Source organism: Salvelinus sp. IW2-2015, unplaced genomic scaffold (genome assembly GCF_002910315.2).
Source record: "Salvelinus sp. IW2-2015 unplaced genomic scaffold, ASM291031v2 Un_scaffold2684, whole genome shotgun sequence".
Taxonomy (NCBI): Eukaryota; Metazoa; Chordata; class Actinopteri; order Salmoniformes; family Salmonidae; genus Salvelinus; species Salvelinus sp. IW2-2015.
Window position 1 is genome coordinate 55,286 of NW_019943990.1, and position 22,027 is coordinate 77,312.

Here is a 22,027-nt window from a genome sequence, read left to right on the forward strand (position 1 = left end):
TAGATATTCGTAGGTGGCTTTCTACCTGGACAGATGTGTTTTCTGTTAGATGGTTTTTAGTAAGGACAGCGTGCTGCCCCGGTACTACCCACCCATACTGCTCATGTGTTAGTGTGGGGCAAGGCGCTTAGTGGGTGTGTTTGTTAGTATTTGACAGGTAAGGACACTCTTGCACCTGTGACGACATCATTCTGTCCAGGTGTTTTCCTTCTACTCGGACAGTAATGTCAGTAAGGGACACACACCTCCCGGGTGCTTTGTGGTTGGTCTGTGCTGGACTGCACTCGTCATATAATAAAACGGTCCTCCCGCGCACCATCTTCCAGGGGTATGGCTGGCAGCTATTTTATGGTAGGTGGATTAAGGAGACACCGCTGCCACACTACCCACCATTCTGTCAAGTGGTTATGTGTAAGGGGACTCACCCTGTCCATCCACACTTATGCCACTCTCTTGTCTGCATGGTAGTTCCTAGACACCGTGGGCCACCATAACCCACCCACGTAAGGGAAAACCCTACTACCCCTGGCACCACCGGTATGGTGGTAGTCGCGGGAGCGTTTTGTTGTCCGTTCTACCTGACAGTATGGTGGTGTGTGGGCAGCGTGGTCCTTCTACCTGGACGATGGTGGGTAGTGTGGGCAGCGGTGTCCTTTCTAACTGGACAGATGGTGGTAGTGTGGGCAGCAGTGTCCTTCACCTTGGACAGATGGTGGGTAGTGATCGTGTGTGTGCAGCGGTCTTTCTGTCTTCTACCTGGAACAGATGGTGGGTGTGTCTGTGCGCAGCAGTGTTCCTATCTACCTGGACAGATGGTGTTAGTGTGGGCAGCAGGCTGTGTGTCCTTCTACCTGGACAGATGGTGGGTAGTGTGGGCAGCAGTGTCCTTCTACCTGGACAGATGGTGGGTAGTGTGGGACTGGTGTCATGTGTGCTGTTGGCAGTCTGGGCACCTCTGATTCAGCCTGGCGTTGCAGCCTGGCGTTCCCAGATGTTGTTGGAGTTCATGTTCGAGCCGTGTACCAGTCGAGATCCTGCACAGAGGACAGTCGGACCAGCTCACACCCTCCTCATCACCGCCCTCTACAGTTCACATCAAAGCATGGTGGATGAGGGGAGACTCATGCCCTGCTGCCCTGGAAGTTGATTTGTGTCGACTTGCTGTACAAGTTAGACTAGAKTTGTGACTGTTTCCTATACATTGTCCTTAACAACAATACCTACCTGGTATTTAAGTTCTTATTACGAGGATGTTCCAGATACTGTATACACCCAGACATGGTCATTTAGCTCATGTTCTGAGCCCAGATTAAACCCAGTATTGGGTGGGGGGTATAAAAGAGTTGGACTGCACGGGGCAGAGCTACAGGAGAAGTGTTCCTTTTCAATTAGTGGCTTTGTGTTTCCAAAATTAGTCACGTAAGGCGGAGCGCCTAGCTGGCGACCCCGGGGTGACGAGGGAGAGGGAAGGAGAGCAGTCAGGCCAGGCAGGGCCGTGACTGATAGTAAGCCCCAAGTAGTCAGAGCCCGTTGTTTACGACCAGACAGGTAGCAGCCTGCTGCTGGGCCTAGCACAATAGGGAAACAGACGGCTGTTTAGAGCCCGACCGCTAAATCTGTTGACCGACATTATCGGTGATATTAGCCTTTCACATAAATATTTGTATCGGTCTCTATTCCATACGTAAAGCACCAAGATTATATACTGTACATAGAATGAACAAAAATAGGTCTGCTAATTTGTATACATTTTCAATGGTTGCCTGAAGAGGGCACTCTATGAGCTGCTCTGAACATCATTCAGCCCGTAAGTCACAACGTGAGAGTAGGCATGGTGGTTTGACGGTGAGTAGCGTGCCAGCGACAGCCTATTTGAAAACAGATGTAATCCAAAGTACACTTCACCAAGCAAGCAGCCCTCATCACGTGATCACTTAGTTAACGTTAGCTGGCTAGCTAGCAATCTGTGCTACTTATGTGTGAACGCTGGACTGGCTCCAAAGTGAACTCATCCTTGATACAAAAATAGCACTGTTACTGTCTGGAGTCCAGACTCTGGATCTATTATGTTTTCTGCCTGAAATATGCAATCTGCAAAAAAAACAAGACAGTTGGCGCGTTCAAGATGAGATGGGATTGTTTGCTAGCTAAATTAGAATGTTTGTGTGACTAAAACCAGTGTGGCAAGCGTTTTCCTGCATGGGTGCTTTCAGCCGTCAGCACGGGGGTGGCAGGAAGAGACCAAGCAGAGTTGACCGTACATCTCACTGTAACACATTCATACACCGTTGGAGTTGTATGTTACATAGCTTTGTGTTAGGGATGTTGCATAGTTGTGTTATTCATTTGTACAGATGGGCTCGGTATGCCAAGTTACATTATGCTATGAGGGTACATTATGTGTGAGGAAAACAAGGGAGTCTGGTCTCGTTTGATCCAGTTGACTGGATCCTGTTTGGGGAGGAAGGTGGGGAGGGGAGGAAGGTGGGGAGGAAGGAGGCTGGTGGGGAGGAAGGAGGCTGGTGGGGAGGAAGGAGGCTGGTGGGTTGCCTGACGGGTTTGTGCTGGTTTTCAGTTCCAGTTGCAGGTCTGAGACAAGGCCACAGTTCTCATGTTCACACTCCTTTTTAATGGGAGAGAATTAGTCTATTTCGTTGCCTCAGTGTCATATATATATATTACTAGTTCATGTTTAACTGACCATACACTTTCACAGTCCAGTCCAGAATAATAGTATTGGTATCTCAGTTATGTATTAACAGCCTCGCTGGACAGTGACTTGAAAAAGGAAGTGTCATCACATCATAACTGAGTTAAAGTAGGCAAGAACTTAATAACTCAATCATTCACCACATCTCAGGAACTAATACATGTTGTTCTGATCTTTCGGGGGAAAACAATGGAAAAGCCTCCATGCCTGTGATTGTACCAGTCCAATGTTCACAGTATTCCATGTTTATGTCTATTGTTATTCATTCTTTTTTCTTAAAAAAAAAAATCCAGTTTCTTTCCCGAGGCCTACTATCCCTCCATGTTGAATCCAGCACAATAACAAGTGTTTAGCAACAACATGGGAGGGCCCTTACCTCACTAAGAACAAGCTTACGACGCTGCGGCATCATTATGTTGATTTAGCCGTGTCTTTGTGTGGGCTTGTTTTGGTATATAACCGGACTTATTTTTTAAGAATGAGAGAGGGAGAACAAGAGAGGCCATTGGCTGAATGGTGCTATCGTACCCAYACCCCACTGTTACAACAKAACAGCAGTAGAACCATGTCTGCTTATCGCTCCGCAGCACACTACTGTGAATAGGCAGCCATACAGAAGCTTTACAGGGCTGGCTGCTGACTCCTCTTACACTGTAATAAGAGCTAGAGCTCTGTGTGTGTGTGCGTCTTTGTGTGTGTACAGTGTACCCTGTTTTAGAGTTATGAAGCCCCATTTCGGGGCGGCAGGTGTGGTTAGAGTTTAGGACCAGTAACCGAAAGGTTGCAAGATCGAATCCCTGAGCTGACAAGGGAAAAATCTGTCGTTCTGCCCCTGAACAAGGCAGTTAACACACTGTTCCTAGGCCGTCATTGAAAATAAGAATGTGTTCTTAACTGACTTGCCTAGTTAAATATAGGTTAAATAATTAGTCGCTGACTGATTGAGTCACTGGGTTAAAAGTCAGACCACGTCACGCACTGTCTGACTGGGAACAGCTTTTACTTTTTAACTCTGCTCGTGTTCCTCATTCTATTCCTGGCATCAATGACCGTGGGGAACTAGAAAGCGGAACAGAGTACTACTTTGAGGTGTACGGCTTTGGTAAGCTGGAGGTCAGCTGTCAGTCATAGCGTGTGTTGGTGTGAGAGAGAAAGTGAGCTGTACAGGTGTCAATGAGTGAACAATCATCCATTTTCAAAAAGAAAGGAGGACCAAGGCACTCTTCATATAATTAATTAAAATGCCTTTATTAGTATGGCATGTTCAATAGAAACAAAGTTGTTTAAAAACCGACGCGTTTCGGCTGCATGGCCTTCGTCAGGGAGTACAGTACTGTACTCCCTGACGAAGGCCATGCAGAAACGCGTCGGTTTTTAAACAACTTTGTTTCTATTGAACATGCCATACTAATAAAGGCATTTTAATTAATTATATGAAGAGTGCCTTGGTCCTCCTTTCTTTTTGATGACCAATTTACACCTTTTACCAAAGAGCACCTTCTATCTACCAAAATATACTATAGTGTACCTTTAGTAGCGCTTCCCTTCCTCCTCTTTCTAATCATCCATTTTCTATCTTTCTCTAGGCCTATTGCCCCCCCCCCCCACACACACCTACTCTGTGTGTAACCCAACCTCTAACTTCCACCTCCTCCCCCAATCATTACCTGTTTGGTTCCAGGCCCTGTGCACCACTCCTTTCCAATCACTACCTGTTTGGTTCCAGGCCCTGTGCACCACTCCTTTCCAATCATTACCTGTTTGATTCCAGGCCCTGTGCACCACTCCTTTCCAATCATTACCTGTTTGGTTCCAGGCCCTGTGCACCACTCCTTTCCAATCATTACCTGTTCCAGTTCATGTCTAACATTCCCTCCCTCTCTCTTCCCTCCACCAGACATGTGTTCTTCATGCAGGTCAAGGAGAACCTCCACAGCGGCCACCTGAGGATGTGTTCGGGGCAGGCTGAGGAGCTGAGTGCCCTGCTGGCCCAAGCCGAGTTCAGAGACTACAACCAGAACACAGCCAAGTACTGGTACTCTGAGCTGTGTGGGAGCGAACCCTGCCCGGCAACAGTCAACAGGTAAGGCCAGGGGACACCTGGGGGACATGAAGGCTCGCACACACACACACACACACAGCTATGTCTTACTATGCTTGAGGACTTTTTGGGGACCAACAGTTGATTCCCATTCAAGATCCTATTTTCACTTTTCCCCTAAACTGAACCTAACCCTAAGCTTGAAATAGCTGGCAAAAATGGCCTCACTTCTGAATTTTAGTTAGTTTACTATTCTTGTGAGTACTTTTGGTTCTCACAAGTATAGTAAAATGTGTCACACACACACACACACACACCTGTGGCGTGTCAAAACAGGATTGAAGCTCTAGCCATTGTGCTAATTGAATGGAGTTTGCAGGACATGAATACACTGTTGAAATATTGAAAGCAAAGCTACCCTTGACAAGGTCGCTGGCTGGCTTAGTGAACAGATACGTTATTAGAGGCTTATGATATGAAAGTCTCAACATCTAGCTGAACCAAGTGACAGATGTATTGTTAATGATTCATCAAACATCGGTTGGACATCTAACAATCAGGTGCTTGAAAGAGTAATATTCCCTTTCCCGTCCCAATTCAGAATGTTTGAAAATTCATCCCAGAACACGTCAAACCTTTCATCATTTATTACCATCAGTGTTACCTAGACATAGCTGTGTTCCTATTCCCAATAACACATGGTAGCTGCTCAAAACAAACAATTAGGTGTAAAATACCCTAACCCATGAGTTGCTCCAAGCCGTAACATTTCCCTCTACTTAGCCTACCTTTTTGAATATGAATCAGTCTGTCGTGTGCAGCTGACAGAAACATGCAGCGCCATGGGAACCTGATATCAGTTACACTGACATTGCAGACAGCAGCAGAGTTTGGAAGTCCCCAGAAATTGTTTGCTTTGTAATTGGAACAAAGTTCGAATCTCATGCCCACGTGTCAGTCGCCATGCGCAAAAGACAGACTAAGAGGAAACTAAAAGAAAAGACATGGTCACGAGGTTCACTACAGAAAGAATACATGTTCCCCTCCCATGTTTCTACCATGGAGCTGAGGTTGGTTTGCAATTCAAACAACAGTTTGTCCCACGTGATGTCACCCAACATGAGATGAGCAACAGATGGAAAGGAAATGGCACCCTATTTCCCCATAGGCTCTGGTCAAAAGTAGTGCACTAGATCGGTAATAAGGTGCCATTTTGGAGCATACTACACATGCTCACAAGGTCCCCTCTACAGAGACACACCCCTCTCTTCCCCATGTTTCTACCATGTAGCCACTTGATTTTCTCTCTCAGGGACCAYACCTGTTCAGGCATGGAACTGAACACCTAACAGGGAATTTCACCAAAGCAAGCAGGGTCATTGAGTTCTCGCCAGGTAACTGTCCTACAAAAAAGTGAAAAGACTGTAAATCATACAAATCAGTACTTGAAAAGGGAATGGTACAGTTGAAGTCGGAAGTTTACATACACTTATGTTGAAGTCATTAAAACGCGTTTTTCAACCACTCCACAAATTTCTTGTTAACAAACTATAGTTTTGGCAAGTCGGTTAAGACATCTACTTTGTGCATGACACAAGTAATTTTTCCAACAATTGTTTACAGACAGATTATTTCACTTATAGTTCACTGTATCACAATTGCAGTGGGTCAGAAGTTTACATACACTAAGGTGACTTTGCCTTTTAAACAGCTTGGAAAATTCCAGAAAATGATGTCATGGCTTTAGAAGCTTTCCCAAAGGCTAATTGACATAATTTGAGTCAATTGGAGGCGTACCTGTGGATGTATTTCAAGGCCTACCTTCAAACTCATGGAAAAATCAAAATAAATCAGCCAAGACCTCAGAAAAAAAATTGTAGACCTCTACAAGTCTGGTTCATCCTTGGGAGCAATTTCCAAACGCCTGAAGGTACCACGTTCATCTGTACAAACAATAGTACGCAAGTATAAACACCATGGGACCACGCAGCCGTCATACCGCTCAGGAAGGAGACGCGTTCTGTCTCCTAGAGATGAACGTACTTTGGTGCGAAATGTGGAAATCAATCCCAGAACAACAGCAAAGGACCCTGTGAAGATGCTGGAGGAAACGGGTACAAAAGTATCTATATCCACAGTGAAACGAGTCCTATATCGACATAACTTGAAAGGCAGCTCAGCAAGGAAGAAGCCACTGCTCCAAAACCACCATAAAAAAGCCAGACTACGGTTTGCAACTGCACATGGGGACAAAGATTGTACTTTTTGGAGAAATGTCCTCTGGTCTGATGAAACAAAAATAGAACTGTTTGGCCATAATGACCATTGTTATGTTTGGAGGAAAAAGGGGGATGCTTGCAAGCTGAAGAACATCATCCCAACCGTGACGCATGGGGGTGGCAGCATCATGTTGTGGGGAGCTTTGCTGCAGGAGGGACTGGTGCACTTCACAAAATATACGACATCATGAGGAAAGAAAATTATGTGGATATATTGAAGCAACATCTTAAGACATCAGTCAGGAAGTTAACGCTTGGTCGCAAATGAGTCTTCCAAATGGACAATGACCCCAAGCATACTTCCAAAGTTGTTGCAAAATGGCTTAAGGACAACAAAGTCATTGTATTGGAGAGGCCATCACAAAGCCCTGTCCTCAATCCTATAGAAGATTTGTCGGCAGAACTGAAAAAGCTTGTGCGAGCAAGGAGGCCTACAAACCTGACTCAGTTACACCAGCTCTGTCAGGAGGAATGGGCCAAAATTCACCCAACTTATTGTGGGAAGCTTGTGGAAGGCTACCTGAAACGTTTGACCCAAGTTAAACAATTTAAAGGCAATGCTACCAAATACACTCAATTAGTATGTAAACTTCTGACCCACTGGGAATGTGATGAAATAAATAAAAGCTGAAATAAATCATTCTCTCTGCTATTATTCTGACATTTCACATTCTTAAAAGTGATTATCCTAACTGACCTAAGACATCATTTTTACTAGGATTAAATGTCAGGAATGTGAAAAACGTAGTTTAAATGTATTTGGCTAAGATGTATGTAAACTTCTGACTTCAACTGTATTTGATCTGACTTGAGCCATGTTCTTTTATACAGACAGAAAAAACAAGGATTATAACTTGGTGTTAAACATTGACTTATTAATATTTTCTGTGAAACCCAACCCGGACGTTGTTTTTCACCTCCAACACATAAAGCCCACGGCTGTCTGTCTCTCTCTGTACAATAACAATAACATGGTTCTCTGTCTCTCTCTCTCTCTCTGTCTCTCTCTCTGTCTCTCTGTCTCTCTCTCTCTGTCTCTGTGTCTGTCTCTCTGTCTCTCTCTCTCTCTGTCTCTGTGTCTGTCTCTGTCTCTCTGTCTCTCTCTCTGTCTCTCTCTCTGTCTCTCTGTCTCTGTGTCTGTCTCTGTGTCTCTGTCTGTACAATAACAATAACATGGTTGGGAGAGCCAAGCCAGCGATTAGAGTGTAGCTCAGCAGCTTGTTGACTGGTTAAGTCAACAGTTTGAGAAGACCGACAGTTTGGGCGGAGGCCAAGCTAAACTAGGGACTGTTCATACTAGGTCAGAGGAGGACCGCTCTATCGCTGTGTTTACACACACACTCTAGGACACACACACACTCTAGGACACACACACACTCTAGGACACACACACTCTAGGACACACACACACTAGGACACACACACACTAGGACACACACACACTAGGACACTCACACTCTAGGACACACACACTCTAGGACACACACACTCTAGGACACACACACTAGGATACACATGCAAGACAAGCACACACAAACTATGATCCTGCTGACATCATAATTAGAGGGAAAATGTAAATGCCAATGGACTGACTCTAATCAGGCTAATATGGACATGAAGTTGTATTGTCAATTATAATAGCCCATTTGGTGATTTCCGTCAGCCCTGTTGTTTTGAGTAATTGCCGATAGCATACTTCTATTGCACTATGGGTGATGTTCTAGACGTTCTCGCCCCTCATAATCAATCTTTTGTCTTTGGAGGAAGACTTAACCAATGTCTGTACTGTGTTTAACTCATTTTGTGATACCATTTACAGCTGCGCTCAAATTAAATTTGTAAACCACTTTCAAATGGCTGTGAGCCAACAACAATAATAAAATGCATACATACGGATCATTTTACCATAGTAAAGAAATTACAGCAGGGAAATATTATCACTGTTGTGAAAGTTTCCGAACAGCCAAGCTGTCTGTAAGAGGAAATGTATTGGTGATGCATTCCATAGACAGAAACAGTTGTTGGGAGTCGACATCAGTACCCCCGTACCCCCGCAGAGCTGTATGAGTAATGTTCCTATGGAACTGAGGAGGGGCGGAGGTTCCTATGGAACTGAGGAGGGGCCGAGGTTCCTATGGAACTGAGGAGGGGCCGAGGTTCCTATGGAACTGAGGAGGGGCCGAGGTTCCTATGGAACTGAGGAGGGGCCGAGGTTCAGTCCATGAGTAATGCTAGGGCAATAATAGCTCAGTTCATACACTTGAATTCACACTGCACACATAGTGATGAGAGGATTGCTAGCAGGACAGGACAGAGGCTCACATTACATTATAGTAATTGATTCCCTTATTATTTTTGCTCAGATAAGGGGATGATGAGATTATATTATAAAATCTGCTCTCTGAGTGACAGACTGACAGCTCAGGAAGGACCCTTCCTTCCTCTCTATAATCTCAATCCCCATCACATGAGGTCTCTGTAGAACTATGGAAATATGAGTTCCCTCCCTCCCGGGGTAATAGGATTCATAAAGATATGATGGAATTCTTATGAAGATATTTTCCCTTCAGTCTGCTGTCTGTAGTATCTGGGACCTTGGTTCGTCAGTCTGCTGTCTGTAGTATCTGGGACCTTGGTTCGTCAGTCTGCTGTCTGTAGTATCTGGGACCTTGGTGCTTCAGTCTGCTGTCTGTAGTATCTGGGACCTTGGTTCGTCAGTCTGCTTGTCTGTAGTATCTGTGGGACTTGTTCGTCAGTCTGCCCTGTCTGTGTAGTTATCTGGGACCTTGGTCGCTTCAGTCTGCTGTCTGTAGTATCTGGGACCTTGGTTGTCAGTCTGCTGTCTGTAGTATCTGGACCTTGGTGCTTCAGTCTGCTGTCTGTAGTATCTGGGACCTTGGTGCTTCAGTCTGCTGTCTGTAGTATCGGGACTTGTGCTTCAGTCTGCTGTCTGTAGTATCTGGGACTTGGTGTTCAGTCTGCTGTCTGTAGTATCTGGGACCTTGGTGCTTCAAGTCTGCTGTCTGTAGTATCTGGGACCTTGGTGCTTCAGTCTGCTGTCTGTAGTATCTGGGACCTTTGGTGCCTTCAGTCTCGCTGTCTGTAGTATCTGGGACTTGGTGCTTCAGTCTGCTGTCTAGTAATGGGACTTGGTGCTGTCTGTAGTATCTGGGACCTTGTGCTGTCTGTAGTATCTGGGCCTTGGTGCTGTCTGTTTAGTTCTGGGACCTTGGTGCTCGTCTGTAGTATCTGGGACCTTGGTGCTGTCTGTAGTACTGGACCTTGGTCTGTCTGTAGTATCTGGGACCTTGGTGCGTGTCTGTAGTATCTGGGACCTTGGTGCTGTCTGTAGTATCTGGGACCTTGGTGTTGCCTTGTGGTGCAGCTGACCATACTGACTGGTGGCCATTGAGTGATTCCTGTAGCTGTGGTTTAAACCTCATCCTGACTGCTGGATTGACTGATGGCTGGTGTTAGAACTCTTCATGACTTCTACGGCCATGGGTAGTGATGTTCATGACTTCTACTGGCCATGGTAGTGATGTTCATGACTTCTACATGGCCATGGGTAAGTGATGTTCATGACTTCTACATGGCCATGGTAGTGATGTTCATGACTTCTACATGGCCATGGTAGTGATGTTCATGACTTCTACATGGCCATGGGTAGTGATGTTCATGACTTCTCCATGGCCATGGTAGTGATGTTCATGACTTCTACATGGCCATGGGTAGTGATGTTCTGACTTCATTACCAGCAGTCTGTCTCAGTTGTGTGAAGATGTTTCTCTACTGTTTTCCACAGCCCTCCCAGGAAATGAATGCAGAACATTAGCTATTTGAAGCACAGTGGCTCTTTGTGTGAACCCTTTGAAGCAATGAGGCTCTGCATGTGAACCATTAGTAACACTGCCATCTCCCTCTCTCTCTCTCTCGTCACAAGTATCATCTCTAAGCACAAGGCGTTGAGGTCAGAGCCCGGGGTCAGTGGAGTACCAGGCCCTGCAGCTGGTGTCCAGCCTGGAGCCACTACGGTGGAGTGGCACTGGACCAGGGACGCAGAGGGACAGAGGCTGGCCATAGGGTGGCCCTGAGGTATCGCTGTCTGTAAAGAGGACTTGAGCCTGGTCAACAGTGAAATTAAGGGCTTCACCATAACCACTGCGCCATCTCTTGTGCAGTCAGAACACTGACATATCTTCCAAAACAATGTCACCAGAGCGCTTGGCATGTGGGTTGCACAATAACAAATCTACTTGTACATAGTTCAGATTGCCTCCAAGAAATACTCTACCTTTACTGTCCATAAATACTCTACCTTTCTGTCCAAATACTCTACCTTTACGTCCATAAATACTCTACCTTTACTGTCCATAAATACTCTACCTTTACTGTCCATAATACTACTACTGTCCATAAATCCTCTACTACTGTCCATAAATACTCTACTTACTGTCCATAAATATCTAACCTTTACTGTCCATAAATACTCTACCTTTACTGTCCATAATACTCTACCTTTACTGTCCATAAATACTACCTTTACTGTCCATAAATACTCTACTTTACTGTCCATAATATACTCTACCTTTACTGTCCATAAATACTCTACCTTTACTGTACCGTCCATATCTATGAAGCGTAAAGTCCATCTGACCGTTAACTTTACCTTCCAGAAAATCTGAGATTGTCATACGAAACTTTAATTATCATATTCTGTTTTATTGTTGTGCGATAGGGTGTAATATTACAGGATTTCAGGTGAAAGAATACCGTTTCTAAATTCAGCTTTTTTTCATCATTCTTAGGATCAGCTATCCTATAATCCAAACAGCCACCCGTCGGGAAGAGTGTTTACCTGACGGTGACCAAGGATACCAGCGACAGTGTGGTTCTGCTATTCAAGCTGATCAGCAACCGGGCAGCAAGCGGATGTACCGGGCCATCACTGAGAACACGCCTTCTACAGGCGAGTGGAGAGGGTTACCTTGTGGGAAGCCAGAACACAAATACATGCAGTCCAATTGTACACTCTGCATAAAATCGTTAGATTGGATCACCAACTGATCAAGGCACTGTTGATCAAATGTTCCATGATGAAAACCTAAGGGACTGACTTCTCCGCAAACCATTTGGTAGAGTTAAATGAGAGCCTCTGAGTATAGTACAGACACATTGACAGGGCTTCACTGTCATGTTAATGTGTTTGACCACATGTTTGTTTACACTACCATCCCTACATCAGGGGTGTCAAACTCAAATACCCAGTGGCAAAATGTAAACCCTGAACAAAGTCGCGGGCCAACATTGAACAAATGAACCTTTAATATGGACCCAAACACAGTTTTGCTTTAACATTGAATATGGAACAAGCATCGCTTATTACATACAATATATATTTAATAGTGGAGATCATGCAAAATCGAATTTCAAATGAAAAAACACATCAATGGCATTCATTTTTAAATAAATAAAATTTAAATAAAATCGTATGCCTCTTTTCTATTTGCAGCCTTCTGATTTAAATACCAAAATAAATTTTTCAGATGCGTCGCAGCTCTCATCCACGCGAGGGAGAACGCAACGAAATCTTTTCCCTTTTCCATCAGCTGGTCATACAGATTGGTGGCAAGATCACATGTTGCGATCAGCTACTGTGTTCCTGCTCAGGCTCACGTTTGAAAATGCTTGCTTTTTCTCTGGAATACGAGGTCACAAACTTTCATCATGCACTTTTTCACGAACTTCCCTCATTAAAGGGCCGGGCTGATTTTGCGATCTCTGCTGCACTATATAACTAGCCTTTACAGCAGCCTCACTTTGTGATGTGGCTTTTTGAACATATTCTGTTGTGAAACCAAACTTCTTTTCATCTCCTCTACTTTCTGGCTCCTTTGAGTCATGTCCATGTCCTTGTATTTGTCATGGTGTTTCGTTTCATAGTGTCGTCTAATGTTGTACTCCTTACTTACAGCCACGTTGACTCCACAAACAAGACAAACAGGTTTGTCTTTTACATATGTAAACAGATATTCTGCCTCCCACTTGTCCAGAAAGCTCCTGTTTTCTGCCTTTCTTTCGCCATTTTTGGGAAGGGATAGCGCGCTGACAGTTGTAGCGTCTATGTTGCATGACTACTGTCACAGAGGGCGTTTCTGGGTCCTGTCCTGATTGGCGCGCGAAAACAACAGCAGAGCATTATGGGATTCGTAGTATTAGCGGTGATGCGCTGTATAATACGGCGGGCCAGCTCTAGTAGTAATTTGGTATTGTCTCGCGGGCCATATAATTACCCCAAGGGCCAAATTTGGCCCGCGGGCCAGAGTTTGGACACCCATGCCTACATGGTCTGTGATCACTTACTCACCTGACTCTACAACCTTCTGAATTACACAAGAGTTCCTGAACCAGTCTGGCGTGACTTTATACTGCCTAGGGGTGGTCAACCAGCCAACCGTACACTTCCCATTTCAGTCCAGTTAGGTATCATTCTCTCATCTCTTAAACGGTGGTGTTTCTGAAGACTCAACGTTCTGCTCTGTTTACCATGGTTCTGTTCCCTGAATATGCATCCGGATCTGTAGTTGTACACATTCACTGAGACTGTGCTTTGGTCTTTAGTGTCGTCAACAAACTGCCTCCCATCTACAGATTACAGTGTGCTTTGTCCTTAGTGTGGTCAACAAACTGCCTCCCCATCTACAGATTCACAGTGTGCTTTGGTCTTTATGTTCGTCACAAACTGCTCCTCATCTACAGATTCACAGTGTGCTTTGGTCCTTAGTGTGGTCAACAAACTGCCTCCTCATCTACAGATTCACAGTGTGCTTTGGTCCTAGTGTGGTCAACAAAACTGCCTCCTCATCTACAGTTCACAGTGTGCTTTGGTCCTTAGTGTGGTCAACAACTGCCTCCTCATCTACAGATTCACAGTGTGCTTTGGTCTTTAGTGTGGTCAACAAACTGCCTCCCCATCTACAGATTCACAGTGTGCTTTGGTCCTTAGTGTGGTCAACAAACTGCCTCCTCTACAGATTCAGTGTGCTTTGGTCCTAGTGTGGTCAACAAACTGCCTCCTCATCTACAGATTCACAGTGTGCTTTGGTCCTTAGTGTGGTCAACAACTGCCTCCTCATCTACAGATTCATAGTGTGCTTTGGTCCTTAGTGTGGTCAACAAACTGCCTCCTCATCTACAGATTCACAGTGTGCTTTGGTCCTTAGTGTGGTCAACAAACTGCCTCCTCATCTACAGATTCAAGTGTGCTTTGGTCCTTAGTGTGGTCACAAACTGCCTCCTCATCTACAGATTCACAGTGTGTTTTGGTCTTTAGTGTGGTCAACAAACTGCCTCCCATCTACAGATTCACAGTGTGCTTTGGTCCTTAGTGTGGTCAACAAACTGCCTCTCCATCTACAGATTCACAGTGTGCTTTGCCTTAGTGTGGTCAACAAACTGCCTCCTCATCTACAGATTCACAGTGTGTTTTGGTCTTTAGTGTGGTCAACAAACTGCCTCCCCATCTACAGTTCACAGTGTGCTTTGGTCCTTAGTGTGGTCAACAAACTGCCTCCCCATCTACAGATTCACAGTGTGCTTTGGTCCTTAGTGTGGTCAACAAACTGCCTCCTCATCTACAGATTCACAGTGTGCTTTGGTCCTTAGTGTGGTAAACAAACTGCCTCCTCATCTACAGATTCACAGTGTGCTTTGGTCCTTAGTGTGGTCAACAAACTGCCTCCTCATCTACAGATTCACAGTGTGCTTTGGTCCTTAGTGTGGTCAACAAACTGTCTCCTCATCTACAGATTCACAGTGTGCTTTGGTCCTTAGTGTCATCAACAAACTGCCTCCCCATCTACAGATTCACAGTGTGCTTTGGTCTTTAGTGTCATCAACAAACTGCCTCCCCATCTACAGATTCACAGTGTGCTTTGGTCTTTAGTGTCATCAACAAACTGCCTCCTCATCTACAGTTCACAGTGTGCTTTGGTCCTTAGTGTGGTCAACAAACTGCCTCCCCATCTACAGATTCACATGTGTGCTTTGGTCCTTAGTGTGGTCAACAAACTGCCTCCTATCTACAGATTCACAGTGTGCTTTGGTCCTTATGTGGTCAACAAACTGCCTCCTCATCTACAGATTTACAGTGTGCTTTGGTCCTTAGGTGTCATCAACAAACTGCCTCCTCATCTACAGATTCACAGTGTGCTTTGGTCCTAGTGTGGTCAACAAACTGCCTCCTCATCTACAGTTCACAGTGTGCTTGACATGTCCTGATCTTTGATGAGCCATAGGCAGTACAGGACATTTCCTGATCTTGATGAAGCCATAGGCAGTACAGGACATTTCCTGATCTTGATGAAGCCATAGGCAGTACAGGACATTTCCTGATCTTGATGAAGCCATAGGCAGTACAGGACATTTCCTGATCTTGATGAAGCCATAGGCAGTACAGGACATTTCCTGATCTTGATGAAGCCATAGGCAGTACAGGACATGTCCTGATCTTGATGAAGCCATAGGCAGTACAGGACATGTCCTGATCTTGATGATGCCATAGGCAGTACAGGACATTTCCTGATCTTGATGAAGCCATAGGCAGTACAGGACATTTCCTGATCTTGATGAACCATAGGCAGTACAGGACATTTCCTGATCTTGATGAAGCCATAGGCAGTACAGGACATTTCCTGATCTTGATGAAGCCATAGGCAGTACAGGACATTTCCTGATCTTGATGAAGCCATAGGCAGTACAGGACATTTCCTGTCTTGATGAAGCCATAGGCAGTACAGGACATGTCTGATCTTGATGAAGCCATAGGCAGTACAGGACATGTCCTGATCTTGATGAGCCATAGGCAGTACAGGACATTTCCTGATCTTGATGAAGCCATAGGCAGTACAGGACATGTCCTGATCTTGATGAAGCCATAGGCAGTACAGGACATGTCCTGATCTTGATGAAGCCATAGGCAGTACAGGACATGTCCTGATCTTGATGAAGCCATAGGCAGTACAGGACATGTCCTGATCTTGATGAAGCCATAGGCAGTACAGGACATGTCCTGATCTTGATGAAGCCATAGGCAGTACGGACATGTCTGATCTTGATGAAGCCATAGGCAGTACAGGACATGTCCTGATCTTGATGAAGCCATAGGCAGTACAGGACATGTCCTGATCTTGATGAAGCCTAGGCAGTACAGGACATGTCCTGATCTTGATGAAGCCATAGGCAGTACAGGACATGCCTGATCTTGATGAAGCCATAGGCAGTACAGGACATGTCCTGATCTTGATGAAGCCATAGGCAGTACAGGACATGTCCTGATCTTGATGAAGCCGTAGGCAGTACAGGACATGAAGAGACAGTCTTAGTGTTGATATTAATTCAACTAAAAGTGCTTCTTCCTGGAAAATTGGATGTCAGCTGTTTTCATTTGTGCAATAGCAAAGATTGTCTTACAATAGTCACAAAGGACCATAGATTACCTCTCTATTGTGTGTGGGGGTTTTCACCACGTATTCCTCAGCTTGTGCAGATGTGCCTGTTCTGTAGAACCTACAGCAGTAACCGTGTCTGTCAGTGTAGAGGATTTCTACAGTCCTATTCTGCTGTTGAACATGATCAACCCCCTTTATAGGGTTTTGACTAGATGCTATACAGCTACGGACAGATTGGACTTTTTCTAGTAGGTTAGGAGAACTTACATAACAGGTTAGGAGAACTTACAGGACATAGAATGTTAGGAAAAGGGTTAGGGTTAGCCAGAATGCAAATATTCTCCCAGACTCAAACATGCAACATTTTTACCTTAGCTGTACACCATTTAACCACAACCCTTGTATAGGTTCAAAGCCAAAAGAGATGTGGACAATGGAGAAATCAATTGATTTGAAAATAGTGTCTAACATTCAGTTGACAGATGAACACAGAATGAGATTGATTCTTCATCCTCGTGACTTCCTGGTTAGTAATGTCTCCCTCTCTCCTCCCAGGTGTGACACGGTGACCAGTGCGGTGATGATGCAGTACAGCCGTGACTTCAAGGGTCACCTGGCGTCTCTCTTTCTCAACGAGAACATCAACCTGGGCAAGAAGTACGTCTTCGACATCCGTCGCACCTCCAAGGAGGTCTACGACTACGCACGCCGGACGCTCTACAACGCCGGCATCATGGCGGCGGGCGGCGAGAGGACGCCGTCGGGGCGCAGTCCGCTGCGTGGCCAGGAGGAGGGGCTGGGAGAGGACTGTGGGAGCTGTCAGCAGAGCAGGGCGCTGCTGGAGAGACTAGAGAAACTCAGAGAAGCTCTGCTGTGTATGCTGTGCTGTGTGGAGGAGATTGACTCAGCCTTCTGCCCCTGTGGACACATGGTGTGCTGCCAGACCTGTGCAAACCAACTACAGGTGAAGAGACCCAGATAGAAGTGACTACTTGTAATTGGTTGAAAATGATCTCAACACACATGTTAATTCCTGCATGGTGGTCTTGGCTACATTGAGAAGCTACTACCAGTCAATGATAGAGAAGGACTCCAGAAAACACTTTCATCTCTGCACATTAATTTAGTTGTTGATGGTTTTTGGTCAAGTCGACCATTGGTCAAGACATTTGGATGCCACCACTACCGTCAACCCCCAGAATACTCAGCTGTCTCACTAGGTTTAAATGTCTTCCCTTTCTCATCTTTCACGAGGCCGTATTTCAGCTTGGTCTTAATACACTACAGCAGTAGGACAGAAACCCATCCGGTCCTTTGTGCCATTGTAGGAAAGAACACTTGGGAAGGAAGGAAGCTGTTGAGGAGTATTGGAACCTAGCCACAGTCTGTGTTAGTGGTGGTTGTCCAGACTCTGTGGTTCTAGCTGTGTAATACCATGAGTGTCAGAGCGTTCTGATTCCAGGAGAATACTTGACTTTTCTCCTGAGTCACTCTCATCACTTTTAAGGCTTTTAAAAAAACGATCCAGTGTTTTGCTCATGCAGCTAACCTGATTGTCCCTCCCACTAATCTCCTAAATGTGCCCAACTTTGCTTGAACTGCCGTCTCAGATGGTGAATTAGTGGCTGTGGATTAAAGCTGCCGGCAGCAGGCCAACAAATCTCTATTCCATTAAATCCACAAGGAAATGTGTCATGTGATGGCTAGGCACAAACACATTGAGAGGAGAGGGAGAGGACAGAAGATGTTCCCCCCCAAAAATGTACTCACTTTCCAAGATGGCCACCCCCTTATAAAACACTATTAACCATCTTCTAGATATGTCTGAACAGAGTGTATCGTGGGTAATTTGATCTGGAGGTCCCGGTTGGTTAACTAACAGGCTTTTACGTGACTTCAATACAATTGACTGGCTAAATGAGAATGGAGTGCGTTTCCACTATCCCTGCTCCATCACTTTGACAGACTGGTTAGTATTGTTGGTCGGTGTTCTGGGTGTCTGAAATATGATTGGTTGGCTACCTGGTCCATTCTGCAGCCCAGGGCTGGTGGTGGTTCATGCTTTCTGTAGCATTGTGGATCTGCATGCCCAACTAGACCTCTTAATGTGCTTACTGTCTACAGAATGTATTGTACTTGTCCTGTACCTCAAATGTTTTATGTTCTTCCTCTGTCCTCTCCCCAGTCGTGTCCGGTGTGTCGGTCGGAGGTGGAACACGTGCAGCATGTCTACCTCCCCACCTGCACCAGTCTTCTGAACTTCACCACCACCACCTCTCACGATGGCGACGACAGCCCCGGCCCCATCCACAGAGCTATGTGTGGTCTAGGACACACCTGCCACACCAAGGACTACTGCAATACCAACAGCCAACACGACTCCAACAACATCTACCACACAGAGACATAAAACCACTTCACCACTCCCAGGCTGTGTACCAAATGGCTCCCTGGCACTACATGGGGACTGGGGTGCAGTTTGGGAAGCACCTCAGTCCAGTTCCAACAGCATTGGGTTCTGTTGTGTTGTTTTCACCTTGCCACTCTACCTGACGGTGGTATTTTCTCCACTCCCCACTGTCAATGATATGGATTATTTTTAAACCAATGATGGATTTGGGATTTTTTTTAATACTTCCCCTCCATTTTAGATTTAGGTTTGTTGCGTATTATTATTTAGTTTRAATCTAATTTCATCAGTTGATCTGATCTGAATTAGTGGCGCTATTGTGATTTATTTCACCGTTTTTGATTGTTTTTTTCCTCCATATTGGTCTACAGAACGTGAATTATCTATTGGGTTCATAACCTGCAGCGTTTGTACAATACGAGGACGTTCTGTGTTCTAGGAGAGGAGTAAGGCAACGTAGATAGTCATTCAGTTTTAAACTTTCATTTACATTTTTAAACCGTTTCTTTTAAGCTTTGAGAATCTCATTTTATGGTTCTAATGGAGTGAAATGCGTTTCATTTTTTTTTTTTCGTTTCCTGTTTAGTTCATTGTTTTCCATGTGGTTCCTATGGTTTCCATGCCAATGAGAAGTTATTTGAGGGGTAGGAAGCAGCCCGACCCTAGCACAGCACAGCATTCTGATTTAGAGATGGAATGCGTCCCAAATGACATGCTATTCCTTATATGTTGTGCACTACTTTGGGCTCTGGTCAAAAGTAGTGCACTATATAGGGGAATAGCATGTCATTTGGGATCCCGCTGTGGGTAAGTCTTGACGATAAGCCCAGTATTATTCTCTTCATGTGTAGCTGGGTTCTGGAACCAAACCAGAACTTTGACAGGGAAAGAGAAATGGTTGAATGACCCTCCCTTAGAAAAAAGACCCGATTCAAACGGAACTCCATGACCTCCATCCATCCATTCATTATTTTATCCCATATGAACAGGAACCCGCAGAAATGCAGGTCCCCAAAAATAAGATGTAATCTGTGATTTTATTTATTGCTAAGGCTGTTTTTCTAGCCTGATCCCAGATCTGTTTGTGTTGCATCACTAACCCAGACCATAGGAGTTATTTATACAACACAAACAGATCTGGGATCAGCCACTACTGTGTATTCTGTGATCAGTATTTCTGTTTTTATGTGGTCAACTAGTGAGTTCCTTATGATTTCATTATTAAAGGGTACTAGTCTATCAGTGCAATACTGGCTGCTTTTTGAAAAGCCTTTTTGATTTATTTCTTGTGTGGAATATATATWTTTTTCTTATCTACAATCACTTTACCAAGGAAGCTTCCCAAGTGAATTATCTGGTAGGGTTTTGCCTTATTAATGTAGCAACATGGGTGTGTCTCCCAAATGGCACCCTATTCCTTACGTAGTGCACTACTTTTGACCATGGCCCATAGGATTCTGGTCAAAAGTAGTGCACTGAATAGGGTGCCATTTTGAGACTCACTCACATCGTGTTTTTGGTATGCGTTCTTTCTTTGCACAGACTTTCTTTGTTTTGAAAGATGATGAAGAATYTTTTCTTTATTGCTGGAACCGTTTGGCACATTGTCACTGCAGGGGATTGATGGTTTTGTTCACTTTGTACAAGTAGGATTTGTTTCTGTTTTTTTGAAGCAAAAACCTATGCTCTGTAAATGTAGAAAGAAATTACMTTGGATCTTTTGTATGTTATTTCTTTGAATGAGAAAAGTGTTAATAAAGTTMTTTTTTTTAAACATTACTTTTCTGACTGAGTTTAAAAAAACATTTTTTTAGTTAATCCATTTTATTCATGGCTTTGACAGTGTTGATCTGAAGTTACCCTGGCAACACTCACATTCACTACTGCCAGTGGGGAAGTTCACAGTTGACAGGTCAGATAAAGATATGGGATTAAATGACGGGGTGCTTTGTGATTGAAGATTACTAAACTCATAAGGTCAAAGGTAATGCCTGCTATGCTTTTAATCAGATCTCAGTAAATGAATGATGGTGTTGCCTGTCATTAAAGTTTCTGTATGTTGATGTACTGATCATTTCATTATCAGAACGCATACAGTCAAATTACAGACATTACTGTTTACTAGTGATTCTTTTAGYATACGCTTTGCTTCACTGTGATTAAACAGTTTGGCGAGCGAGGGGAGGTGACCTCATACAACGTTGCAGAGTATTGATCCACTATCTGTATTGACAACACACACACACACACACGGTCAGGCAACATCAATACTGTTAAAGAGACTCCAAGGACACTGATGACAGCTGGAACAGAGGGAGGGTCCTGAATGAGTAGTGGGGGTGACTGACTTTAAAGGCACAATCTGCAATATTTACAGCTGTTCGGTGGTCCATTCCATTAAGGATGAATAAATACCCATTTGATTCTTTAATATTTTTTTCAGYGCTGATCTGATTTGGTCAAAATACCAAAAATCTGGTCTGCCTGTGTGAACGCAGTTGAGGAGGCTGCCTTTTTGTCGTGTCTAGCCACGAGGCCTTAGGRAGCCAGTAACCCAGATGCACATAGAAACTTCATCTAGTACAGAGATGGGCAATTCTAGTCCTCAAGGGCCTGATTGGTGTCACACTTTTTCCTCCATCCCTAGCAAACAGAGGACTGGAGTTGCCCACCCTTGATCTAGTGTGTTCTGCTCTGTGACGCAGCAACAGTCATATCTGTCGCTGCCCTGTGGCCATACAGTGTGGTCAAAAGCATACAGGCAACATGTATTAGTGGTGTCAGAGAACAATGTGAAACTATAACAAGCTTGTGGGCATTATGTCTGACAATGAAAATATAYTGTATGACCAAAAGTGTTAATATCAGCATAAAACTATAATCTGTCTTTAAAATAATATAGAAGAAACACAAACATTACATGGCTTATTTTGTCCAAGAGTCCAATCAAAAATGTATTTAAGTGAAATGCTATATGATTGCATAAATTCCTCATTACATAACTGGCAGTAAAACACTATACTGTAGGCTTACACAATGAGTGGCAACATGTACTACGTGACATATTAGGGAGTGGTTAACACAGAGAACAGGAGAGAGAGAGAGGAAAGAGGGAGGTTATCAGAGAGAGAAAGAGGG

At 44.5% G+C, this 22,027-nt stretch overlaps 1 protein-coding gene across 1 annotated transcript in view; it reads left to right on the forward strand.

The window, feature by feature from the left end:
* mylipa (myosin regulatory light chain interacting protein a) overlaps positions 1 to 20,668 on the forward strand; it is a 50,483-nt gene extending 29,815 nt beyond the window's left edge. The window contains 9 exon segments of the mRNA XM_024141720.2: positions 4,608 to 4,793; positions 10,974 to 10,997; positions 10,999 to 11,060; positions 11,063 to 11,162; positions 11,836 to 11,871; positions 11,873 to 11,962; positions 12,018 to 12,056; positions 17,035 to 17,443; positions 18,665 to 20,668. Coding sequence (XP_023997488.2) covers positions 4,608 to 4,793; positions 10,974 to 10,997; positions 10,999 to 11,060; positions 11,063 to 11,162; positions 11,836 to 11,871; positions 11,873 to 11,962; positions 12,018 to 12,056; positions 17,035 to 17,443; positions 18,665 to 18,889 — 1,171 coding nt within the window. The 3' untranslated portion in view covers positions 18,890 to 20,668.
* Positions 20,669 to 22,027: the final 1,359 nt, after the last annotated feature.